Here is a 26,822-nt window from a genome sequence, read left to right on the forward strand (position 1 = left end):
GTTTAACTGTTTGATTGATAACTTATTTATGTATGTTTATTGAGAGTGCACGCTTGATTTTCATGCATGAATATGACGCTAGAATATAAGTGAGTTTCACCTAATAGTTATGAACTTATATTCCCAAGTAGTAAAGGTTGATGATCTCAATCGCGTTAAGTAAATTCTTGGCATAAGTTTCATGCAGTTCATAGTAACGAGTGCTTCGTCAATGCTTATGGTTTTCAAAGAACTTAATGATTCTTGCTTGTATCTCTATTATGCAATTCATGTAGGGGACTTGTGGGGAATGTTTTGGGTTGTCGTATGCAATCATCCAATTCAATAACGTTAGGAAAATCTGAGGGTTAATTAGTGCAATTCACGATTAATCTGGGGCGTTGAGAATTCATGGTTTATTGAAAAGCAATTGGAAATCGTTTTATATGCAAGTATAACATGTATGGAGATGAACCCCTTAGCTAGCCTTCATTCCATTCATTAAATCCAAATTCGTTTTACAATCTGCTTAGTTTATTAACTTGTTTTGTTATTTCAATTTTCGTCAAATCAAAACCCCCCTTTACTTTCTTGTTCTTTAGTGCTTAGAATTTGTTTAGTTTATGTTTTAAAGTGTTTTGAATCAAGCCATAATCTTAAATTCGTCCAAAATTGGGTTTAAGGTCAGAAACTGCCTAGTTAGTGTTTTTAGGCAGTTTTGAGTCTTTTGAACTTGTTTTGAGTCTTTTGGTTTGTCTTAGTGTTTTAAAGTTTAGTTTTGCATTCTTTGAGTCTAGTATAGTGTTTTATATCGTGTTTTTACGTTTTTGAGTCAAATCCAAGTGATTAACAATCCCTCCTAATCCCCGGTCCAGAACAATCCCTACTTACATACTTACTACAATTGATAAAAAGAGGGTTTAATTTGTGTGCGTATAATTCTCGCATCATAGGGCTACCCTTCCTTCCGTCAAAGTGAACAAGGTTAGGAGTCTTGTATCCCTTAGGATATGGCATGTGGAGAACGCTGGTTGGATATGGTTGCTCAGGAACATATTTCCAATCCTTCGAACTCCTGTGCAGCTCATTTTCGATTATGGCTATGACGTCTTCCTAAGTGACAAATAATGGTGTTTTCTCAGGACCTTTGCCAGCAGCAACAGTTAACTCATCCTAAGAAGCCTTTTCCCTGGGCGTGCAGTCCTTGTTACTAGTCTTCTCGCTTAGCTTTGGGATTGAGTTTTTCAACTCTTTCACAGACCTAGCACTTTCTTTTTGGGCTTCACCCAAGGCATGAATGTCTGGCATGTCATATTCGTCCAGGTTTTCCTAGCTTTCCCGGTGCTGGCCTACGCGTTGAGACTCGTCAAGTCAGGAAGCAGCCTCGCATATGTTTCAGGCATTGCCACTCCTAGTAGTGTTTCTTCTAGATCTTGGAGCCATTGAATGAAGATTGCAACATGTTCCCAGTGGAGTCGCCAATTTATGTTGGGGGACTTTTAGGTCGAGGTGGACTTAGTCTTTGAGAATGTCCTCTTGTCTCCCTTGGTGCGGGTTCGCAACAAGTCCCAAGATATCTCGAAAGAGATAGCTTGTCTTTGGAAATACCCCGGTAACATCAACAACTCAAAGATAACATGAAAGATCAAGATGACTTGCTCAAGTGAAGCGTGATGTGGAAGCTAGAAGATTATTAGTTTACATGAGAGAGAAGGTTTGCATGGTTGCACAGCATTCTTAGCTGCATGATTTGGGTTTTCCTAGGGTGATAGTAAGCTTCTAATGGTTAAGATGTTTGATGGAAGGTTGTGGGAATTAGTAAGGTTGCATGGATGGTAATGCATAAGACTTGGAGTATGCTTCTATGGGCTTTTTCCTAGGTGGTTCCCTCTTACTATGTTTTCTCTATTTCTCCCTCTGTGTGCATCTGAATATTCCCCCCTGTAACGCTTGCTCCTCTTTATGTAAGTGAAGGATTTCTCTATAGGCTTTAAGAGGACCTCCCTTTGTGGCTTGGTCTTCCCCTCATTTCTCCCTAACTCTTCTACTATTCCTATTTTGGTGTAAGATAGTTGCACTGTTAAGACCTGCAGTTTGCTTCTTCCCGAAAAGCACCTTTCCCAGGGTAGCCTTCCACAAACATTAATTCTAGTAGCATGCCTGGCAGCTTTTACGTGTTGGCTGTCTATGCAGACTGGGAAGGGAAAGTCAGCATTAAATGCCTGACTTGTTGGGCATATCATGCATTTAATGCAGGAATCTAGTTTAATCCTAACTAAGGGCGCGTTTACTAATCTGTAATCAAATTGAAAGGAATTGAATTGAGGAGGAATTGGATTGAGAAGGAATTGAAATGAGGTGGAATCAGAATCGGATTCTTGTTAAAGTTGTTTACTAAAACTGTCTGAAATCAGAGTATGAATGATGTTAAGTCCATATAAGTTGTTTACTAATTCACTTCAATCGGAATGAAAACTCAATTGATTACTATATTGCCCTTACATAAATAAATTATTTTCACACTAATTAATTTAATTAAATTCTTAATTAAATTTATATAATAAAATTCATCTATATAAAAATATATAAATAGGTTTTATTTATTTATTAAAAGATGGCATAATGAGTGTCAAATGAAGGGCAATGTTGGGATAATTAGAAAAAAGTAAGGGCATAATTGGTAAATAAAATCTATTTCGGATTCCTCAAGTCACAAGGAATTGAAATACCTCCCTTATGTAAGGAGTCCAATTCCTCCAAATTAGGAGTTGGATTCCTTAATGCGTGTGGACCCCACATGTATTTTGATTCCCCAAGATTACGTAAACAAAGGTGTATGCCGTAATCGGAATCCAATTCCGTAAATTGATTTCAATTACGGATACGTAAACGTGCCATAAGGGAGTCGGCCTGTTAGGGAAAAAGGTAAACTAGGCTAATTTTCTCTCAATGATGCCTGCATGAAATACAAAGGGTATCGACCTGGATCTTTGGGCTCTCAAGCAACCCGAAGTCTTCCATGATCCCGATTTCATATAGGCCCGTAGTCTTTGGGCTCTCAAACATGTTCCTTGTTTGGACTTGAATGTAGACTTTGCATGACAATTGGGCCTTGAGACTTGGTTGGATTGGTGTGTGACATTTTTTTGCCCCAACAATTATTATTAAAAGAGGATGAGAGTTCCAAACTATTACAATAATTTACATGATGAAAAATTTTCGAACAAAGAACTATTTATACCTGATTTTGCATCATAGGCCTATTTAACTAAGGCCGTTGGATTTTAACATTTTCCTGGATAGTACTATTGATTTTTTAAGTAATTATCTTGTGAAAATATTTTATGAGCATGGAGACATTGAATTGAATTGAAGACAAGACATGGTATTCAATGGACTAATGGGTTTGCATGGCTTATCTTTAGCCAACTGCTAATCCGGCTTCTGTTTTAAAATAAAAGCTGCACGTGGGTTTGGATGGCGGTGATGATGAGTAATAGTCCATGTGAACTTGGATTTTTCCTTCTGGTCAAATCCATGCGAACCCATTCGATGGTTTGATAAGGTGATAGTTTTCTTTTTGGCAAGTTATCCTCCGGAACTATTTAAAATCAACCAATTGATTCCTTATCAGTAGATTTTATCCATAACTTCGTCAAATTCAAAGGAAAATTAGTTTTTCTTTCATCAATTCTTACTTGTCAACTATAACCACTAATGAACTTATGACATTTGAAAACAAATAATGTGTAATGATAATGTGAGATGATCCATTATGTAAATGTTTGGTTTTTTTTTTTTATGTTTTCACATTATGCTATATGTTTTTTTAATTATTATGTATCCATGTGTCAAAATTTTATTGGTGATTAGAGTTGACAAGTAACAATTGACAATGAAATGACTAATTTACCCTTGAATTTGACAAAATTGATTACACAATCTAACGGCAAGGGGTTAATTGATTGATTTTAAATACTTCATTAGGTTAATTTACCAAAAAAATAGTTTAAAAGATCAATTTCAACTGAAGCAATAATTCAAAAGGTCAAACCACAATTGTCCTTTTTAGGGATAAGTGGTCAGGTAAAACAAAAACAAGTTTGAAAAGATATTGATGGAAGACTATGCCTTTGTGATGGAAAGATAGTATAGAGCACGTGGAAATTAGCAAAAAGGGAAGATTAACATGATTAGATGGTGAATTGGTCATGATGGTCTTCATGCATGCGTAGGATAGGTAGCAAATTGGATTCCATTTGCAATGTAACACTTGCAGTAAATGGAGCAAAGTGCGGCCGTGAAGACGAATGGTGATATTTGACAAAACACTAACCTTCTTAACTTCTTCAACGCATGTTCAGTTTGGATTAATAGTACTGTGTTGATAATTAAAGACACATTTAGTTTGGATTAACAGCATTAGAGCCGTAGAGTCAGGTGACCGAGGAGCACCTTCAAGTTGGAATAACAGCAATGCTTCAAGTTCAGCTAACTATTTATCCGAGTCTCTACCAACAAGAAGTCTTGGAGTCTTTGTCGAAAAAAGTCATCTCATTAGCCTCTCGACGAATTGAAGTGTTACCAAGTTACCTAGTGTTCAGCATATTGAAAGCCAAGCCTTCTAGATTGGATATTCTCAATTACATTTCAGAGTTTGGCATTTTGACGGCTAAACCACGTTTACAATCAAGACACGTATCTCCTTCGAGTACTTGTGTTCATATAGTTTGGCACCGAGTTGAGGCAACCACACTCAATGCAGGGGATTCTGAACTTCACAATGGATTAAGCAACCTTGTCTTCAGGTTCTAGAACTCAGAGGCCGAGACAAGTTCCTTCATCGGCCGTGATTGCTCAAATATAGAAGTCAGCAACGCATTCAACACCATCACCACATTCATTCTACTCACTGACAAAGCTCGGTGGCAAGTTGGCAAGCCCCTGTTCACTAGGAGGACGTAATTAGCTCATCAACTATTTGACATGTGCACCACGTTGGCTAAGTAGCATTTTAGCACGTTCAATGGGACTCAATGCTAAAACGACGAAGTTCATATGACATTTCAAGATTCCAATCCGACCCTATTCAGCCGATTGAACGAGATCTTATATCCACATGAGGCGAAAATACTTCTCTCAAATGATAAGGCTGAATGCTCACAGCGCCCTACAAAAACAATGGTTAAAAGAAGATAGAGTAAGATTTAATATTAGTTAAGTCATGATGAAATTAGTGCCTTCTCAATGTTTGAGAAAAGCAAATTAATTTCCCCCTCTCCATGGCAAAAGCATAATCAAGTAAATAGGTACTGTATTTTCAACTTTCTAATTTATGAAATCAAACGGCTTCCAAGAAGTATTTTGTCCATATTTTGAAAATTTCACCAAAACTTCTTAATTAAGTTTGGTCAAGGTCAAGGATTTTGGTCAAGCTTTAGTCATAAGCAGATATGTTGTTAACGAGAAGTTTTGGTCCAATAAGCCTTGGGATGTTATCTTTTTTGTAGTCGTAACTAATACTATTTTTTTTTTTTTTAACTTACGATAGTATCTACACTAAGAGATGGTGGGGGAATGGGTTAAAGCTTATAATGGGCTTGCCATAATAATATGATTCAACTTCGGCTTTAGCGAGAATCGAACCTAATAACCCTCACGTAAAGGAATACCACTAAATCGTAGTACTAGTGTCAGTCGTAGCTAATACTATTAATACCAAGCAACAACTTTTTTATGAAGAAAGTATGATATTCGTTGAACATTGAAATTCGTACAAAATGAGGATAGGGTGCTTACAGTGGACCTCAATAAAAACCTTGTCAAGCCTTTCAACCCTATCGAAGGGAAAAAAAGTGTCCCGCACCAATTAACTACTAATACTATCCTCCAATAATAATTAAGAAATTACATGGGGCTCTTTGAACCAAGAGACCGGGTGATCTAAATTTAGACTAAACCTCGCAAGGCGGTGAGCCACCTTATTCGTCTCTTTTCAACCAAACGTAATTTTCCATTGTCTGAACTCTTTTAGTAGCTTCCTGGTATCTTCGAACAAATGCCCGTAATGACCACTATATGCTGCACCTGCATTCTGAATTGCGGAAGTCACCAATAACGCATCCCCTTCCACCTGGACTTGCTCCATACTCCACCTGCGCAAGAACAATGCTGCTGCCCTTGCAGCAGCAGCTTCCGCATGTAGTGCAGATCGCACTCCTGCCTCCCTACCCACCTGCGCCGCTAGAAAGCCACCCTCCCCATCACGAAATAACAAGCCAAAACCTCCAATTGAACCATTTTCATCCCATGCAGCATCAAAATTGCATTTTATCCACCCAGAAGCAGGAGGCTGCCAACGAAGTAATCGAATGGAGGATGGTTGGGTTGCAGCAACAGTCCACTTTCTATATTCCGCCAGCCAAGTTTAGTTAATGTAAATAAAAAACAGTAAAATAACTGAAGTGAGAGAAGAAATGAAGAACCGTTTTTAAGCACCTTGGAATTGATATACAGATTACAATACTGTTAACAAGAAATTTATACATTACAGCAGGTTCATATAATAAATTTAAATTGAATTAGAGAATCAAATATGCATCTAAACAGTCTTTATAATCAATGGCATCACCAAAAATTGGACTCAAAGAACCATCATGCACCAATCGACAAGCCAAAGAAGAACATTATCAAGTCAAGACTCAAAACTGAACTATTAAAGATGTGAACGTGATGATTGCAAAATTGCTTCTCAAATCTTGATGAGAAACCGGAGCATGAGATATGTATTACCTTCACCAAGAATGCAACTGTTTCTGAATTCCACCTTGTTCAACACAAATCCCTTGCTGTCCACAGCACCCTGCCTAGACTGTCGAGACAGCCTGCTGGTGTCATTAAGTTGTGACTCAGGTACATGCTCAGAATTCAAGCATTCATGGTGGAAGAAAAGGACCAGTTTCCGGCATGCTTCTGAACCATAATTGCTTTTGTATAAAGGAAAAGCTTGATTAAATTAGAATTTCTCATGTTGTGAGGGATTTCACAATAAGAAATTAGCTATAAGATGCACCAAACTTCCTCATCGACTCTATAATTTCTGCAATAGTTGACCCTGCAGTCCCAACAAATCCAAGAGAAGCACAACTACAAATATTTTTCTCTATATATAGAAGAACATCAGGTAATCCTGGAGGGCAACCCTTCTTAACCTGACTAGTCCGATCATGATTCTTCAGAAAGGTCCCAAACTTCATGCCATGACTTGCATCCACAATTCTTTTGCCAGTTTGTATTATCAACTTGTCTTTTTCTTTCAGGAAAAACAGTTTAAACTGATGCGAATCTTTAACCAATTCCCCCAAATAAGTTCCTGTCCAGTTACTTTCAGGAAGATTAGTCATCATAAAAATAGGAATAGGAAGAGGGCTCTGTGTCAAACCATCCAAAGTTTGTTTTAGCTTCGAAAAAGTAGCCTTCCAATGGTTCTTGAACTGTCCATCTAGCAATCTGACCTGTGCACAAAGAAAAGGAGCCCTTCTAATATCATGAGCAAACTTCTTTCCTGCACTTATGATTTCCGGTTTAAAAGGAAGGAATCCAATCTTGTCAATCAGAGTTTGTATCCTTCGATCACTCGGAGCTTCATGGATACTAATGTGTAGCTCCGAACCTTTGTAAGGTGCAGTGAAAAGGCTCCCAAATGCCAGCAGAGTAGCCGATTCAGCTTCAGAACCGGGTCCAAAAGCATTATATACATCACGGCATTTTCTAACATATGAAATTTTCTTTTTCTTCTTAAGTTGTTCATCGGCTGGAAAGAATCCAATGCCCCGTCCTCATTACCATTTTGGTACGTCCACACGGTAGTTCTGCAGTCTTCATTAACAGCATATAAACACTTTGCATCCCCATCCATCCCAGATAGCAGAGACTCACATTGCTTTAGTCTATAAAGCACAGAGGCATGTGCAGCCAACTCATTGTAGCAAGCAAAATCTAAATTCACACTGCACCATGTGAGCCATGGAAACATTCCTGAAACAAGCGAGAAGCATAGTTTTATTATTTAACTAATCAATAGAAGCTTGCAGACATTGTATATCAAATGATTACATTATATTTTGAGTCCCAACAATCTCTGCTTAACCATTAACATGGAAACTAGAACAAACCCAATAACCCACATGGAAATTCAAGCACAAACCAGACAAATGGGTCAAGCAAAAATCACAACTTGGTGCAATTAACTTAGAAACAAAAGGAAACCCAATTAAACCCACATTCCAATTCCACCAAAATTCAACAAATTTTCCCCAAATTAGGTCAACAGAGGAAAACCCACGTACCTCCCACTCCGAATGAGCTCAACCGTGTGATTCCAAACCGAAATCCTGATCTCAATGGGACTCAAAACCCAAAACTTTGGGCAACTACCGAGAGCAACGGCGTGGTGATCGAGAACCGGAGGGACGAGCAAGGTCCGGTTCAGAATGGCGGGCATGAGAAGGGCGTTCTTAAACTCGGAAAGCTGGTTGCTGAAGCCACTGTGGGGAGCGTACCAGAGGAACTTCTCTCCTCCGAGGGAGGGGCATTTTGGAAGTAGAAAGTGAGGTCTTGAGGAAGAGGGAATCGGAAGTGAGAGAGAAGAAGTAGGAGAGGAAGAGGCGGGGGAAGAGGAGGGTCAGGTAGAGGAGGGGGTAGTGTTTTCTGAGAGGCCATGGTCTCGTTGTGGGTCTGTTTCTGGTGAAGAGATTCATGGCCGCCTTTCTGCAACTACTACCTACCAAATTGGAAGTTCGTTCTTCAGTTTCTTGGAGGCCGAATTGGATCTGGCACATCTGCCGCTACTTCCCAATTTGGTGAAGCATTGTGACACCCAAAGAGAGATTTTCCGCATTTGTTTATTGATGTTCTTGTATTTAACAAAACATGCACCATTGGTTACTCTCTGAGATTTTTAGTCAGTTTAAGGGCTGATTTGTTATTAATGTGCTTTGAAAAAAAAATTATTTTTATTATGCTGTGAGAATAAGTAACTGGTGAAATAAAGCAGCAGAGTGTTTGGTAATTTTTTTTGTAAAAGTGCTTTTAAAAAAAAAAACAATATTATAGTGTTTGATAAACTTTTATGGAAAACAGATGTGAAAAAAAGCTGGTTTTTTAAAGCTGGGTTTTGCAGCTTTGTGTTTTTGGCTTTTTTCACCCAAAACTGTGAAAAAAAAACTGAAGCTGAATGTTTACCAAACACTTTTTTTATTACCACTTTTTTCAGAATCACCTCAGTATCAAACTATGGCTAATTAGATGAAACATAACCCACGATTGGTTCATGAACTTTCCCAGTACTATGGCTTTGTGATATTCCCCTTTACTTGTAAGTGACAGTCTTATGTTCGAATCTCATAAATGACGATTACAATATCAAATTAGGTTGCCAATTATGTGACTTAGCTGAACTCTCCTCTCCCGTTAGTGTAAAATTTATCGTTGCACTCAAAACAAAAACAAATAAAAAAACCCTAAACTTTCACCCATTTAAATTTGATTCATTAACTTTTACTCGTTAAATTTGATTCATGAACGTACTTGGTTCTAATTTGCTACGCACCTATCAGAGGTGGGTATGATCCACTAAGTCGAGTTCTTGGAGCATGCCTAATGTGACATTAGCATCAGATGATAATGATCTCTCACCCTCTTGACTTAATTCAATTGGGATATTTGGAAAAATAGTCAAAATTTTGACTATGAATAAAATTTTAACCGATCGTTATAAATTTTTATAATTCTAACCAAAAATTGACATAAAAATACTATAATGCCCTCTAGTGTGTAGTTCACACCCATTTGCTTTGCTAGAGGTGGCACCATTTGTGAGGCTGTCAACCATTAAAGGCTTCTGACCCAAATCTAGCTTTTCTTATAGAGCAGGAATTTCCAACGGAGCTCTGAAAATTTTCAATTTCTGGAGCTTTAGAGTGCTGTGCTGCTTCTGCGACTGGGTCTTGCAAAGAAACATGGTGTATTTGCATAAAGGTTTGTGACTGAAATTGCAGTGAAGGAAACTGAGTCTTGGGGGTGTTAATTGGAGTTATTGTACGAATTGGTATTGTCCATTGGGCGCCCTCGCAGCTTGGATGGTTTTAACTTACCCAGGGCCAAAGAACTGCCTTCCTCCTCTCCGGCCCCTGCCACCGCCAAGATATTGTCTTTAAATTTTCCAATTGTATGCTTTTCTTATACAATGTGACGCAACTACAGTCATGTTTTCTAATGATCATTTGCTCGTCTGTGACTACTTATTCAGCAGCAGCAACAGCAGCAGCCAACCGTGCCCGGTCTCTTTGAAGTAAAATATGGGTTTTGAAAATAAACATGGTGTATTTGTTTAGAGGTTCTCGACTAAAATTGCAGCGAAGGAAAACTGAGTCTGGGGTGTTAATTGTAGAGCTTCTGAGTCGGAAATTAGTTGGGGAAGAAGAAGGGAGAGAGCGGGAGGGAGTTTGGGGGTTGTGGAAGAATGATGAGGGTGAAGAGCACAAGTGACAAGCCATTTTCTTTCTCTGTAACTGTGTTTTAACTCAGTTTTGCCTTTTGTTCATAATTTTCCAAAGCAATTGCATAAAAAGCAAGGAAAATAAGGAAATGAGAAAATTGGGGAAGGGTTTTTACTTGAAAATGGGTTAAGGCGGAGAACAAGGAACCGTCAACCTCCAGGAAAGGGCATTCTGACATTCTCATGTCAAGTTTTGGTTAGAATTATAAATATTTATAATAAATGATTAAAATTCAATTCATGGTCCAAATTTTGGCTATTTTCCTAAAATTCCCTTAATTCATCCATATATCCAATTACTCTGCTTAGTTACAAGCTTACACTGCAAGACTCAGGCACGGTTTCGAACTTGAATGAACTAAAAATCTCCACATATTTAAAATATATTCAAATTTATAAGTGAAAACCTATTATATAGGTAAGGGTTGCTAAACTCTAGAATGTCAACATAATCAACATTAAGACAAAAATACAATATGCTAAAGATTTCATTAATTTTGACAAGATTTTAACGTAAACCCACAGAGATATAACTCAAATCCAAACCAGACTGCACATTTCTAGTCTTGTATTAACATTAACCTGTGACATCCCAAGGCACGGCGGCCCTCTAAACTGCATGGATAGGACTGCCACCTGAACCGATGCTTGAACTGCCGGAACCCGGATTTGCATGGAAAGCAGACTGCCTAGACGACCCTTCAACCATTTTAAGCGTAAGCGAGGACGGACCAGAATGACCTAGAGGCTCCCCTAAACTCAATTTTGACATGCCTACTAGCTCATCAACATTTATCGGGCTTTTTGAATGTATTGCCGTTGGCTTCAGAACCTCATGTTTATCCATCATAGTGGGCTCAGTAGTGTATCCAGGCCACAAGGGATAAGGAATTGGGAAAGGGGAGAAATACGCAGGATATACCATTGGGTAATATGACTCTGAGCTATCGGGATTTGGAGCGGCCTGTTCTCCATCTGAGTTGGTGGAGTCCATTGATTCGCATTCTTTATCCAAAGGCGGAGGAGCAGGCAATGGATTGTTGCCTTGAGTTTCAGCTTCTGGATAGTTACCATGTAAGAAGTCCAGTGGTTCCATTTGGGTTTCAACTGACTGCAGAAAATTTATCAAGATAGCATACGTAAATATTGTATCAACAAAAAAGAGAGAGAATTATGCCATGCGAAAATTAATTAAACTATGGACCTTGTTTAAACCAGACAAATACTGCACTCAACTATCAAGAGACTCAAGAGAAAAGTATAGGTTGTTTCTACACATGCAATGGACATGACCTTTTAACAAATCAAAATAAACAGTCAACACAAATTGGTGTGCACACCATACAGTGTTAACCACAGGACGGAAGAAGCTCAAAGCAGTAAATGATTCAAATTGCGCGCTCGAGTATGAAACACATGTACATACTGGTTATGCAAGACGGAAAAGATACTTACATCATCTGCTACAATATCAAAGAGGCTGGAACGTCTTTTCCTCCTTGACACATTAGTCTGCCTAATAAAATATTTCTGAGCATGGCTAGCCACTTGAGTAGGTGTTCTTGATATGACATAATTGCGAGCGATTCCACGCCAATCACCTTTACCAAGCTTCTGCAGTCCGAGTAAAAACATCCTATGTTCCTCTTCAGTCCATGGAGTGCCTACAAGGAGAAAAAGGAAAAACAAAATCAGTCAAGACAAAAAGGAAAACATAGTTCAACTTCTTAAATATGATCCTTTGGTTCTCTTGTAAACATATAACTTTGAGAACTACTATCAACAATTCTTGTGTTATAAACAGATCATCTTCATACAAAAAAGAACAGAAGAAGGGTAAATAAATAACGGTATGAACAATCAAATGGTGGTTTAGAGCACATGGCCGAACATCCCGGAAAGGATATTGCAGTAAACCTGAAAGTTAACAATGCCTATATTGCATATCAAGTGACCTCTCATACTGAATGAGGGTGACCTATGAGATGATTTAACCAGGCATTCTACTAAATGAAATCCAAAATATCCGCGTAAGGAAATTCAATGTATCTGTAGCCCTTAAGCTTAATGACTATAAATATGGTAATGGTAGCACCCTCGCAGTTGGGAGAACTTCTTAAAAGCCTTTGGTTTCTGTCGCTGTTCGTGCTGCAAACTTGCATATAACTTAACTAACTACCATAAGTAGCTTCGCCTACCAGAACTGGAATAGCTTCGCCGGCCTTTCGCCGCCTTTAGAGAACCAAAATTCAGAGAGCTACTTATGCAAACACCCAACAATATTATTAGCAAAAAGAATAATCCATTTTTGCTAATTTAAACAGTAATAATAAAACAGTAAACTCCAAAACTACAATTACAGTGATACCAAAAATAACATTAATCGAACATAATTATACAGAATCGTAATCAAATACTTCCCCGAAAAGCATAACCTTTTTATGTTTAAACTAATTCAATTCCACCGCTAAACCCCATATAATTAACCAAAACACATATCAAATAAGAAATCCAAGCATAAAAGCACAAACCCAAATTATTCAAAATCTAAAATTAAGCCAAAAAAAGTGATATATTCAAAGATTACGGATTAAAAAATGAAAATAAAAAGTAAAAAAACACAACCTTTTTTGCGTTCGCGGCTCGAAGACGATCCGGGCACGCAGTCCTCAGAGGCGTAGCCGTCGGCAGCAGCATGGTCGTTGGTGGTGTCGCCAGGAGAATCCGGATTGTTAGGGAGGAGACCCGAACCCGACCCCGCATAGTGGGTCAGATTGCCCATACTAGCGCTCTTCCTGATGGAGCCGTCGGTCAAGCGAACGCCGAAGAGCTTGACCCCTCGATTCGGACACGTCCGGGAGTTGTGGCCATTGTGGCTGCAATGCGAGCACCTCCGAGTCATCGGTAATGCGGAAAATGGAATCGGATCGGGCGAGTTGGGTTGGTCAGATCGGAGGATCCGGATCACGTGACCCGAAAACAGAGAAGTGGGTGGGTTGTGGGTCTGCGCGAGGATTTAGAGTTTGGTTTCGTGTCTGAATTTATTTGCTTCTTCTCTTTCGCAGAGCAGAGGACAGAGATACAGACAGAGAGAGAGAGAGACAGGGAGGAGAGAGAGAGAGAGAGACAAAGAACAAGTATACTGATGAGTCAAAAACACTATCCATGTGTATCGTGGGGTGGATAAATATGAGAATATATGTGCGACAAATTTTACTATGGGTCAGTGGGATTTTTTTTTTTTTTTTTTTTTTTTTTTTTTGTATTCTTGTTCATTTATAGGTGGGGATTTTAAATTTGATTTTCATTAAAGATAAATTTAAACCATATTATTACTAGTTCATTATGAGACAAAGTCAAACATTCTTCCCTTAGTATAGATAATATCGTTTGTTTAAAAACAAAAGAAAAGAAAAGTTTTATGTTCTATTTTCGTCTAGAACGAATTTGAATCATATTATTGCTAACATTTGTGAGATTAAACCCTACCCTTTAGTGTAGATAATATAATTTGTAAAAAATAAATAATTCAATCTATATTTTTTTCCTAGGCTAGAAAGATAAGACATACTCCAACTCTTGGAATAAAACTCAAATTTTAGATTTTACACTTGCCCGAACTTACCTCAACCCTTGGGCAAATGTGAGTTAAAACTTAAAACTCATTTCTAGGATAAATTTAGCACAGGATTCCCCTCCCCTGAGTTAGTGGGGCTGCCCCACCATATATATGTATATTTTTTTTAGTTTTATGTTTATAAATTCATTAAATCCAACGATTAAGATCTAATCTGATCAAATTCAACAGTAAAAAAAAAAATATCTAACGGTCCAAATTTAAATCCAACAACTAAAATAATTAAAAAAAATTATTTTATATGTTTCATATTCTTTCGTAGTGTTCCACGAGTTTCATGGTATCTGTTCAGTGATTTTTCAATATTTCTCGAAATCTGAATATTTTTAGGTTAAAATGTTTATAAAATTAAATTAGAATAGTCTACATAATTTATTTTTAATTTTTAAAAAGTTACTTTAAGAAATAAAAATTATCCTAAATTCATCCTTTAATAATGTTGGACTAAAAATTTTGAAGGAAAAAATCTGTTTCTATGTTAAAAACTTAAATTTTTTGGATTAAAAATTTTAGATTTTAACCTAAGAGTTGAAAATAATGTAAAAGTTTAAAATAAAAAATAATAATTTATCAACACCTCCACGCCCACCCCACGGTCCCCACCCAACCAGACGGTGAGCCCCACTCTCCTCCTTTCCTGCCGACTAGAGGGTGGAGCTTTCAATCATCTTCGTCGGCAAAGCCGAAGCATTGTGTGCTTTTCACAAGGAATTCAACCCAAAAAAGCATTGTGTGGCTCAAAACAATATTGTACTCATGATTTTGTTTTTGTTCATTTTTCATGGATAATCTGATTCGTTTTAGGGTTCTTTATTATAAAAAGGACATAGGATGTAGATAATTGATATTTGTGGGAATCAAATAATCCAAAGCTTGCCATCCCCTTTTCTTCCCTCCCTTCGTATTTCCTGTTTGTATTTTTTGTTTTTGAGGATGAACTTCAACAAACTTTAAAGAAGAAAAAAAAGTTGTAAAGTTAGAAAATTAAGTTGAGTGAGGGTAGTTTAGGAACCAAAGTTGGGTGTAAGGATTTTTTTTTTTTTTTTTTTTTTCTTTTGAAAAGTGGGACAATCTGGTAGCTTCGTCACGACAGTTCACTCTTTCAGGGGTCGAGAAAACTCACATAGTCATTTCGGCCTTCCCTTGGCCACCATGGTATGATTCATCAGCGCTAAAAATCGAACTCAATACGTGCTGTCTGAAATACGAGTATGGAATTCACCCCCATGATGGTTAAGAGATGTTGATAGATAAAAAATAAAAATATGAGTCTAAAGAGTAAGTTGATAGTAGACATAAAAGTTATGGGTTCAAATAAAATTTTCATATTTTCATTTGGTTTGTCGCATGATAGTTTTGGAAGAAAACATTTGCTTGTTAATTAGTTGCCGTTTTGCAATTTTCGGAAAATTAACAGTCCAATCTTGCATATAGAGATCTAATGGATCTTTGTAGCAATTAAATCTTATATAAAACGAGTACCACTGAGTAAAGATGGCTCAAAGCAATTAGTGTGTGTGAGGATGTGAACATAAAAGAGTCTTACATTGGTAAAATAAAAGCCTTATAAGGGTTTATAAAGGGTTGGGCTATTTCCCATTTTGCCAATTGATTTTATGCAATGGTAGAGCGAGAAATCTATGTTAGGAAGGGCACACTTTAAACTAAAATGGATGTAATATATATAGAAACTGTCATGTTCTTTAGGTCACCTTGGTATCAAATTAAAAGGTGAGTGACCATGCATTTTTTCTTGGGGAGGGGGTAAGTTTAGCCTCACAACTGTTGTGGTTCAAATTTGCTTTTAGCGAGAATCGAACATAAGACCTCTCACTTACAAGTGAAGAGGAATACCACTAAACCTTAGTACTAAGTGGAAACTATATCAAGAGTTGAAAATAAAACATTAAAAGCACATCCATTTATTCTTCACTCTTGACATCAAATTCAAAAGTGAGTGATTATACTTTTCTTTTTTCATGGTGACCATTGACCAAGAGTACATTTTCGTGAAAACATTAGGCATAAGAGAATTTGAAGGGGTTTCTTTGTGCTAATTTGGACACATGAAATCCTTTTCTCTTCTTGATTTCATAGATGATATAATAGAGGGAAATGAGAAACTAACCAAAATAATAGTCTGTAAACAAAGATAAAATAAAATAAAAAATTTGTCTATAGGCAAGAAACGGAGAATATGATTAACGAATGTGATTAGAGAACTATAGTTTGGAATCTTAGATGTAAAAAATTTGAAGGCTTTGTATTTGTTGGATTGAAGTTAATTTGACTAACCAATACGATTACAATTTCAAATCTATAGTGGTATTATAAATATGATTAATGGTACCAGACCCAAAAACAAATTCAGGATGGGCATGAGCCTACCTTAGCTTTAGGATGACTCTACCACTAATTTTACGGTAAAATCTCAACTTTTTTTCAGTTAGTAATACCATTGAGTTGGATCTCTAATTTAATAGATGAATTGTTTATAATATTGCTTTGGTTTTTTTTTTTTTTCAACAATATCACAACTTGACTCAAATCAAGTACAAAGTTAATGAGTTGAGATTAGTCATTACATTATCCAAACTCACATACCAACATAAATAAGAAACAATTAGAGTTAATATCACCATGAAAAATTTGTCATGGTTAACTTCGACGTGTTAATACAAGATTTTACAACAAGTTGTGTACTCCCGCATCTACACAAGGCTTTGAAATGTCGAAGTTTACAGCTCGTTGCACATGTATGCTTTACGTAGACAAATTAACTACGAAACTATTTAGGAAAGAAGAATTTCATCGACAATCCAGCATTACATAATTCAATCTTGTTTTTTCTTATCTAAACCTTTTTGTCATTGTTGGCAATTTCGGTGCCCCACCAAGCTTGAGATATGTTTATTCGACTAGTTTGACGCATCAACATGAAAGGTTCCAAAGTTGTCTCCCTATCTGTTGGATCAACTAGCTTACTTTGGTTGATTTGATTCTTGCCTTTTTAAGAACAGGATTATAGATTTTAACGTAGAATTTGCATTTATTTTATTTTATTTGTGTTAATAAACACGCAAAAAGTCAAGAAATGAAATAAATTCTCCTGTTTTAGTAAACTCAAGAAAGCTAATGATTACCATAATTTCAATCGACTGCAACACATCCACCTTTCCTACTTCTACTTGGCTTATAAAGTTTAACATTGATTTATCTATTAACTTTTATCTTAGCGCTCCTACCAATTTAATAATCAGAGCACCACAAGTTCCTAATTGAGTTTTGGAATCGAAAATTACTTACATGACCCACATACACCGTTACGTGACTTTTTGTATAAAGTAAAATAAAAAGTTGGACAAAAACTTATACATATTTATACAAGACTCACCGTTGCAATATATGTTGATTTATGTCTTAATTGTAAATGATATTACATATCTTTGGGATTTAACTTTCCTTATCTTTTGTAATTAATTCCAGTGTAGAATAAGGTGTATGTCTCTATATATTGTAAACCTAAGAGGATGAATAATATAACGAATTATTTTAATGTATTTCTTCTGTAGACTACAATTTTAATTCCCGCGACTAATATGTAAGGTTAGAAACTACAAATCCTTTTTGCCTCAAGCTCTCAGAAATCAAATTATTTCAACAAGGAATTCAAAAATAACCCCACTCCTGCACAATTCGTAGGAGCTTAAAAACTACAACTTCATCTGATCGGACGGAGATCCCAGCCGGATCTCACCCCACCAAATCCTAAGGATCCAGAGATCCGGACCCTTAAAATTTGATCCAACAACTACACACACAGGAGGCTCTTCTAAACATGATAATAATTGTAACCGTTGGATCAAATTTCAAGGTTCTGGATCTCCAGATCCTTAGGACTTGGCGGGGGAGATCCGGCTGGGATCTCTGTCCCATCTGATCAACTTGATGGAAACAAATTCAGGAAGAAAGAAGAAATGGCCCGTCGAATTAGACGATCCGATTAGATGCATCTTAGCTGCACGGCACAACTATAAAACAGTTTTGTGTACATTATAATTACTTGCCTTTCAAAGGGTTCAACTTCAACCGGCATGTACAACAAAGCCACTTTTGTTCTGTATAGCCCTCGAAGGTTACCTCGTCTGCAAATCATACTGAGGAAGGACCATTGCTGGACAAAAGTTCCATTTTAAGTTAAAAGAAAAAGTGACAGGTGGATAATCTTCATCGCTTGGAAAACCGCCTTCTTTGTAAACGCCTCGCGGTAGAAGCATGATGTGTGATCCCAATGGCTTTCTCTGGACTCTGCTCCTGTTCCTCATCACTAGTTTCATCAGACCTCCATCTCGATCCATTGTTCAAGTTTTCATCCTCAATTACATGACCCTTTTCTCCATAGCTGAAGATTAGAAAAGTAATTTGTATTAAATGGAGATTAACTAAACCAAAATTATTAGTTCTACACTATCAATATAAACCTTCTCCAACAGTGGTTAAAACAAAGCAAGCAAACCAACTTTAGTTGGGCAAGAGGTGCAAAAATTGTTGAATTCTTACCTCAAAGAAACGTCCATTGGGTCATCCTTGGAAACCATATTCCAAGTTCGGTCATCCCTAGCTGGTTGGAACCCCTTACTGTTCACACTCCGATGCAGGTTTGTTGCAGAATCTTTAAACAGGCCACGGTTGCTGCTGGGTGTAGTTACTGGATTAGAATCAGCGCTGTAAAATTTTGAAGGACTTGCATTTTGGAATGGATTGAACCGCTTGTTCCGTTCCGTTTCTGGTGACATTCTAGCATATTGATTGTCTTGGAGACGGCTATTTGAACGTACTTTTGATGAACTTCTGTTTCCGTCCTTAACTGCTGAGGGGGGAGTAGCCCAACGAATTCCAGGAGTTGATGCATCCTCAAAGTTGAAAGTCTTGTTTATGCTATCATCAGGCTTCCATTGCGTTTCAGAATTGCTAAGTAACTTCTCATGAAGAACTGAAGAACCATTGTTACCAAGTTCAGAGCGATAACTGTCAACCAACCCAACTCTTTTTTTGGGCGTTTCAGATATTGACGGTTTCCAGGAAGGATTCATACGATCCGACCATAAAGCAAGAGAAGAATCAATGGACGAAGGAATCAGCATACTAGTTGATTGTGATTCTTGCACTTCAGGAAGTGATGCTGGTGCCATTTCAACTTCACTAGAGGTGGTAACAGCTACCTCAGGAAACTTTCCAGACTTTACTTCCTGTTGTTGGACTTCTGGTAGCAACTCCATGCTTTTATCCTGTTCATCAAAAGCAAAGCATTACAAAAGAAAAACAAGGAGTACCATGCACCCACAAATAGACCTCCACCATGCTTCAATCAATGGAAACATGTTTTCCCCTAAGAAAGACAACTAGAATCAACGCAAATGCAGGAAGAAACGTTTAACCACAAAAAGACCAGTAGGTTCTCATATAGATTGCTAACATTGGCTCCTACTTTTGTTTAGTTCAATCATACATTGAATTACAAAATATTTCTAAATATCAAAATTAAGAATATAAGCGAAGCAATTCACAAAGTTGATGACCAAATACTCCACCAATTAGGGTATATTAAGGGACAAAAATGTCCTCATACAGTCTTAACACATAAACCACTTACTATTAATCCAGCTCTCCATCCGCTCATTGATCTCATTCTAGATAAAACTTCTTCACTGACAGAATTCTTTGAAATGAACTCCTCCTCCAGGTTTTTAAGTATTTGATCAACTTGGTAAGCTTCAAAGTACCGGTACCGCTGAAATGTTAGGGGGGAAATGGGCAATTTATGTCAGCATGTCTGACCACAAAGCTCGCTTTTTCAACAGAATAAGTACTGAAATATAGCTTGGATAAATAAGTAGATACACTAATCTACAAACTAATAATATAAAAAGGGTACTGATTTTCACACACACCCTGTATTTCTGGCTATCGGGTTGAATAAATCAAACAAAAACAATGACCATGATTAAACAGGGGTGTGTTAGAGAAGAAAAAGGTGTGCATTTATCATTTTCCTATAAGAAAACCAGAAAATAGTTTTGAAAACAGTTAGTGAGACTCCTGCTAAAATGCCACATAGCTAATAAAAATGCCCTGTGATCCCTTCATTTGCAGGCCATCTTCAACTCTCACACCAACACTAGCCACACAGTAAATAAGCAACTAATCTCAAGCTTCGGATGCATTATGAGCTATAGAAACTACCAATAAAATTCATGTTGATTTTCCTAAAGATGCAAGTGAACATAGCAATAGCAAGATGTTGATCACAACTACTCCAATTTGAACCGAAGCCAACAATAAACATAGACAAGAATTACCTGAATGTAGAATACGACAAGAAGACTTCCAATAGTTGAGGAAGGATCATCAATAGTATAATCTAACAGGCACTTGTGGAGATGTTTCTCTTCATCAGAATTCCAAGGCAACTCTATCACTCGGTCTACCATGTTCCTTCGTATACAGAGGAAACAAATTTCATTAACCAATATCTCCACCCAGTCCTCCCAACTCCTATATTTGCTTTTTGAATCATCTGTTGCATCCCCCAATTCTCCAAGCTTCAACTTCTTCTCCTTGACTTTGGTACACAGCATTCTTTGATGTATAAATGCTTCGGTAAAAAGTCCACACTCTACCCTCACCCGAACTGCAGTAACAGCCTCAGTAAGTGATATTGACTTTGAGGTACCATCACGCCCGGACCATCGTAAAACCAAAAGAGCTGTATCAGGATTTCCCCTTGCTAAAAGTACTTGTGCAATCTTAGGATGAGTTGCCGGACCAGAGATCTCTGGAAGAAGGTGACAAGCTTCCTGAGAAATTTATTATGAAGAATAATTATGTAAAATGATACTTTGAGACTAAATAATCTAATACCGATATTAAAAGAACAAATTTTGAACTGTCCAGTATAAATAAAAGATGCAATACTAGACACTTCATGCAAGTTTAAAAGCATAAACAATAACTATTTCAAAAGTTTCATGTATTCTTGGATCATAAACATCGTTCCATGAACCAATTCATCTTAATTATCTTAACGACAAAAATAAAAAGTGGTTTACTTGGAACATGAACGAGCAGTAGAACAACAGCTGTAGTAAAAAAATCCATTTTTTTTATTTTATTGTTAAACAAGTCAATTCATTTGACGCAAAAGCTTATTGAGATTCTTAAGTTGGAATCTCGCCTTCTAGAGTAGCAAGGACTGGAGAGAAACCCTTTTTTAAGAAATGCCACAACCTGACCATAGACATGTGAACCATGCCTAAAATATAAAAATAAACAGCATTAAAAACCTTGATACAATTGGTTAATCATGAAACTAACGTCACTAAATAAAAGAAAAATAGGCATTCAAAAGCATTAACCATCTGAAAAAAATAAAAAAAGAACTTGCCTGCAGTGCTTCATCTGTGTGATCATCCAGGAGATAAAAGACTAAGGATTCCAGTAATAATTGCCTGGGTATGCCAAAGGTAGCCCCAAAATCCTCTAGAAGGTGTCTCCATTGCTCATCAGGCGTTGTCCAGTGCCGATCAAATAGGTAATATAGAAACTGTTATAAATTAAGGAAATACAGATATCCCTAGAGGTAGGGGAGGTAGGATTTATGCCCAATTCAGGATATGCAGAATTAAGAAATATCGAAAGTTTAAATAAAAACAAAGGATACAATAGCTTGCTTCGCAACCACCAAATCTGAACTACCACACAGAAAAAGTATATCAACAGCTGCTCGAACATTTTCAAATGGATAGCATCCCGCAACCCCCTCTATCTTGGACCTGAGAATTGATGAAACTCCATCCTTCTGCAGAGATCCTAGTTTTAATCCCTCCACCAATTTCTCTGTATTTCCCAGCTCAATCTCCAGATTTACCAGGGCATCTTCAATAAATAGGGTACCTTCCTGTCCACTGGACTCTTCTGAGTTATTTACTGAATCAGGCCAAGAACGCTTAATTGCAGCAGATTTCCTTTCGCAAACAAGAGAATGCCATGATGTGAAATCTGTATAACGAGGCCTCACTTTCTCAAGGAACTCATGTCTTACACACCATATCATAACCTCCATATGCTGAAACCAAAAACCAAATTTCAAAGAACAATTACAAATTGTTTGCAGACACATACGGATTTCTATTGGAAACCCAGTCTCTTTGAAAATACATAATGATAACGGTTTAGAAGAAAAATGTAACATTTGACCAAACTGATAAGGTAGTGATCTTGCTGCAAGGAAGTTTTAGGCACAAGTAATAGATGCAACAAAGAAACGGTTAAAGATCCATGAAACAAAGTCCAACAGAATGTCACTTCTTGTGTTTCCATAGCTTCAGAATTAGTAGGTAAATAAATTATTAGTTCTTTGAGAGTTTAAGGATAGAGGAGTACAAACTATTAGTTCTTTAGAGAACTGAAGCATGTATAATATGATATCAGACACAATATTCACAAATAAAAATCAGGCAACAAGATCATGATAAACAAAAATGTAAACAAACATAGCTACAACCTGCTTTGTCTTTAATATGCTCTCTTGAAGCTGGTGTAAGTCATGAAGCTGAGCTGAAAGAGACCCTTCAAAAGATGAATCCAAAACTTCAATCACATTACATATGCCAGCCAACTGTGCAGAAAACTTAAGAAGTAAACTCAACATAGATTTCATCCGTTCCGCTTCAAGATTATCTTAGGATAGTAGATTAGGAAATACAAATTATTCAAATTATGCAAATTACAAATGAACAAAAAATAACTAGGGGATTGAGAAAGATAAAAGGATACAAATGCCTTGAAGTTCTGTGATGATGTTCTGGAATGTTCGCTTGCACCAATCCTTAACAACCACTTCATCCAACAAAAAGGCAATAACAGGATCGCTGGACACTGCACTTTCATCCAAACAAACATCTGTAACATCTGTTTATTCTATGTCAAAGAAAACATGAAATGATCAACACAAATATGAACAATTAACAGAAACTGCAATAAAGTTTCACGAAAGACAGAATGTCCTATGACGCACACGGATCCTAGTTATCTGTTTAGCAGTTGATTTTTCAGTTTTCTCAAATTACTCCTTAGAATAATATGAGTTTTTACCTCCTGATGAACAATAATTTTACCTTTTTTTTACGTACTCCCCTTTAATTGTAAGATATTAAAAGTTGTGGTGATTTTTTTAAAACTAAACTCTCTATCACGTGAACAAATAAAACAAAACAAAGAAGAAAAGGTAAAGAATCAAAAGATCATTAAAGGATACAGTGGCATATCAAAGAAACTAAGTTATTCTCCATGGCAACATCAAATAAAGAATACAGGCGTTGGACATCAGCAGATATTTGCTCCTCCCCATCTTCCTTCTCTTGAAGTCTCTTATCACCTCTTTTGGGTATAAGATGAGCTTCTAGACACTGATCATAAAGGCGCCGGCATAATTTTGCGCCACTCTTTGGTATTGGAATTCTACAAATCGGACACACATCACAGCGCTGGCTACACTCTGCACATAATGAAGCATGTCCACATGAGATGAGCACATCCTTTACTTGTCGTCCACAACTCCTCAAGTCTCGTGTTGCCCGACAGCACTCAACTTTAGATTCATTGCATAAGTCAATCAGATCAATAGATGCCAACTGTTCCAATGCTTCCTGAAATTAAAATTAAAGCAACATACAAATGACTTCTGATCTTATTTAACCACAAAGTACTACATATAACTCCAAACGTTACAGATCGTTCAATAAGGTGAATATTACGAACAAACAAACCTAGCGAATCAAAATAATTGTCAAAAAATAATGAAAAGGTAGTGCTTTAAATTTAACACTTTTACTTCACCTCCCAATTTTGTGCTACGTTGCAATCCTAAAACCGGACATTTCCCATCAATCGGTTATCGCCTCAATCCACTCCCCACATACACTCCCTTTTAACACTTCTAAAACCCTATTCATACGATGCAGCTAAATACATGAGGGTTACCTTCTCAACAACTTTTCCATTGCACTCAGTAAAAAAAAAACATAAATCAAAATTACCAATATTTTCCTACCCAAACTCCCTGTATAATTCACCGATGAAATTCTTCAAAACCCACCAAAACGTACCGGAATAGCCCTATACAAATACCTGTACGGATTTTGAACAAAACGCAGATAACAGGAACCAAACCGTGGCTATAAAAAAACCTAGGGTTTTAGGCAGTAGCTATGTTAAAGGAAAATGAAAATAAATAGAGAACGAACCTGAACAGCTCGACTATTGTAGTTGGGTTGCGGAGCATGACAACCGGATCTTGTGGCCGGGCCGCCATTAACGGAGCTCGAAGGTCCTGTTGGTCCGTTTGATCTCCTATCCATTTCTCCGAGAGTGCGATAGTTGAATCCGTACGAAACGATGGAGAGAATGAATTGGTGAAGTGAGGTTGAAGCGGGTGGGTTTTAGGGTTTAGTAGCCATTGGAGTTCCCAACCTTCGGACAGAGAAAATAAAGAGAGGGAGCGGTTTTGGGAAAAGGTTCAAAATTGGGATTTTGTGAGTGAAGGCTGTGAAAAATTGACATAAAGCAGGCCCACCTATCCTACCCCAACCCAATACAATAAGTTGGACTCAACCTCAAGCCTCAGTTACGAAATTCAAGTGCATAAAGAACATACATGTTTCAGTCAATGTGACCAAGTGCATAAAGAACATACATGTTTTAGTCAATGTGACTACGCTTAAATCTTTGTATAATTTTCTTTTCAAAACCAAAGTTGTATGTGTTAGAGGTCTTTATCTCAAATGGTCAAAAACATTTACCCTTATATGTGTGTTTGGGCCCAAAATAATATTGTTGGGCCGAGTGTAGGGTTGTGCTCGGCCCAAAGTTGTGTCAAATACTATGGGCTGCCTGATTGATTTCGGGCCGTTTAGCAGGGATGGTCGAGTCTTATCACAAGAAGGAATAGTCCAGATAAGCAAGAAGGGCCGAGGAAATCCTGGTACAACTAGGATTCTCGAGCCAACGATGAATAAAGCCTCGAAGAGGGGTGAGTTCAAAGTCCTGATGGGAGTAAGGTTGTTCGAAGCAAAGTTAGAACGGGGCAAGGACTCCCAATTCAGATAGGGGTTTAATTCGGTTTCAAGGAGTTGGTGCTATAAATACAAGAAATCATGCAACAAGGAAGGACCTTCAATTCAACATACAATTGCCCTGTGCAAAACCTCTCAAATACCTTGAGATTTTTCCTTTTCTTTTTCCGCCAACATACCTTTAGTTTGGATAAACAGCATTGTGGAGGCAACCGGCGAACACCTTTAGTTTGGATAAATAGCACTGTTGCCGTAGAATCAGCCGACTGATGAGCATATTTAGTTTGGATAAACAGCACTGCGTTGAGGCCGACTGGTTATCTATCCAAGTCTCGGCCGAGAAGGGTTTTCGAATCCTTATTGGCAGGGGTCATCTTATCAGCCGTCTCGGCGAAGTAAGGTGTTACGAGTTACGAAATTCGGCGTATCGGACACTGAGTGATTTTATGATTGGATATTCACAAGTGAGTTTTAGAGTTCGGCATTTTGACCGCCGAACCACGTTCACCATCAAGACATACATCACCTTTGAATATTTGTGTCCATATAGTCTGGTGTTGATTCGACGTGCTTATACTCTTACGAATATAATCACGGTGACCGAATCAGGCACCGACGACTTGTGAACTTCGCAGAACTAGCAGCCTCGTCTTCAGGCTCTAGAACCCAAAAACCGAGAGTGTTCCTTCCTCGGTCGCAGTAGCAAGATAAAGAAGTCAGTAACGTGCTCAACGCAACATCAACAAATTTTACTCCTCGGCCGAGCTCGGCCGACGAGTTGGCACGCCCCGCATTCAACCGAATGACTTAGTTAGCTTATTAGTTATTCGGCCTGCGCGCCTCGCAGGCTTTGTAATTTTTAGGGTCAACATTTTGGCACGCCTAGTGGGACCATTGTGCTAGACCTTCGGAGTTCATGACCATTGAGACACGGTCTGTAAAAAAGAAAACAATCATGGGAAAGTCAACGACTGACTTACCAGCGCAAGGCCTTGGGCAGGATTTGCATTCAGTAAAAAATTCGATCATTGTTGCGCCGCCCAAGGCTACAAGTGCAACGCGCCGAGAGAATGAAATATGTCTCGGCGGACAACCTCACAACCCAGAAGTCCTTAACCAAACAGCAGGCATTTTCGTTGAAGGAATAGTGGAAGATTGCGATGAAAATGATGGGGAGGGTTCTGATCCACCAACTAGGTCGTTTCTTCGGAGACGACTCGATGAACAATATCGACAGGTCGAGCAGTCGATTGGTCAAAAGATGAATGATTTACTAGACGCAATACGGAGCAACAGCGATACACAGACCAGAATGCTTGACCTATTGGTTAGTAAAGCCTTTGAAGATGGCCAGGTCAGCCAACCTCGGCAGCCTTCTTTTACAAATGTTCCAGTACAAGCTGAGAAAGGGTTCGCTCGGCTACAACCAATCGACTTAGAGAAAAAAGGTGGACCAGGCAATAGATCTGACGGACCAAGCCAGGGAGAAGAAGCAGCATCCGTCAACGTGACCGTG

The 26,822-nt window shown here is 37.8% G+C and overlaps 2 protein-coding genes and 1 non-coding gene across 3 annotated transcripts; all 3 read right to left on the reverse strand.

Moving 5' to 3' along the window:
- Positions 1-6,456: 6,456 nt before the first annotated feature.
- LOC103959315 lies at positions 6,457-8,917 on the reverse strand. Its single transcript, XR_007260941.1, has 2 exons — positions 8,328-8,917; positions 6,457-7,988 (listed from the first exon to the last, which is right to left on the reverse strand). It is a non-coding gene; the product is annotated as an O-fucosyltransferase 30 (transcript).
- Positions 8,918-10,910: 1,993 nt separating this feature from the next.
- LOC103958408 (transcription factor KUA1) lies at positions 10,911-13,698 on the reverse strand. The gene is made up of 3 exons (XM_009370664.2): positions 13,163-13,698; positions 11,993-12,201; positions 10,911-11,648 (listed from the first exon to the last, which is right to left on the reverse strand). The coding sequence occupies exons 1-3, from the start codon at positions 13,437-13,439 to the stop codon at positions 11,148-11,150; spliced, it is 987 nt and encodes a 328-aa protein (XP_009368939.2). The 5' UTR covers positions 13,440-13,698; the 3' UTR covers positions 10,911-11,147.
- Positions 13,699-18,206: 4,508 nt separating this feature from the next.
- LOC125480582 (E3 ubiquitin-protein ligase HOS1) lies at positions 18,207-24,730 on the reverse strand. The gene is made up of 10 exons (XM_048591551.1): positions 24,479-24,730; positions 23,491-23,881; positions 23,010-23,144; positions 22,738-22,913; positions 21,895-22,299; positions 21,619-21,777; positions 20,534-21,031; positions 19,828-19,965; positions 18,735-19,462; positions 18,207-18,576 (listed from the first exon to the last, which is right to left on the reverse strand). Exons 1-10 carry the CDS (start codon positions 24,590-24,592, stop codon positions 18,402-18,404), a joined length of 2,919 nt encoding a protein of 972 aa, XP_048447508.1. The 5' UTR covers positions 24,593-24,730; the 3' UTR covers positions 18,207-18,401.
- Between the last annotated feature and the right edge of the window lie 2,092 nt (positions 24,731-26,822).

The sequence above is a fragment of a genome, unplaced genomic scaffold, assembly GCF_019419815.1.
Source record: "Pyrus x bretschneideri cultivar Hongxiangsu unplaced genomic scaffold, Pyrus_bretschneideri_v1 Contig34, whole genome shotgun sequence".
Taxonomy (NCBI): domain Eukaryota; kingdom Viridiplantae; phylum Streptophyta; class Magnoliopsida; order Rosales; family Rosaceae; genus Pyrus; species Pyrus x bretschneideri.

Excerpts from the sequence above, each read along its gene's own strand:
- LOC103958408 (XM_009370664.2), bottom strand. The coding sequence starts at position 13,439 with ATGACTCGGAGGTGCTCGCATTGCAGCCACAATGGCCACAACTCCCGG. Across the intron at positions 12,202-13,162 it reads GAGCCGCGAACGCAAAAAAG|GCACTCCATGGACTGAAGAG; the intron begins GTTGTGTTTTTT and ends TTCTCCTTGTAG. Across the intron at positions 11,649-11,992 it reads TTGATATTGTAGCAGATGAT|TCAGTTGAAACCCAAATGGA; the intron begins GTAAGTATCTTT and ends AATTTTCTGCAG.
- LOC125480582 (XM_048591551.1), bottom strand. The coding sequence starts at position 24,592 with ATGGATAGGAGATCAAACGGACCAACAGGACCTTCGAGCTCCGTTAAT. Across the intron at positions 23,882-24,478 it reads ACAATAGTCGAGCTGTTCAG|GAAGCATTGGAACAGTTGGC; the intron begins GTTCGTTCTCTA and ends TTTTAATTTCAG. Across the intron at positions 19,463-19,827 it reads GATGGAGAGCTGGATTAATA|GATAAAAGCATGGAGTTGCT; the intron begins GTAAGTGGTTTA and ends TTTGATGAACAG.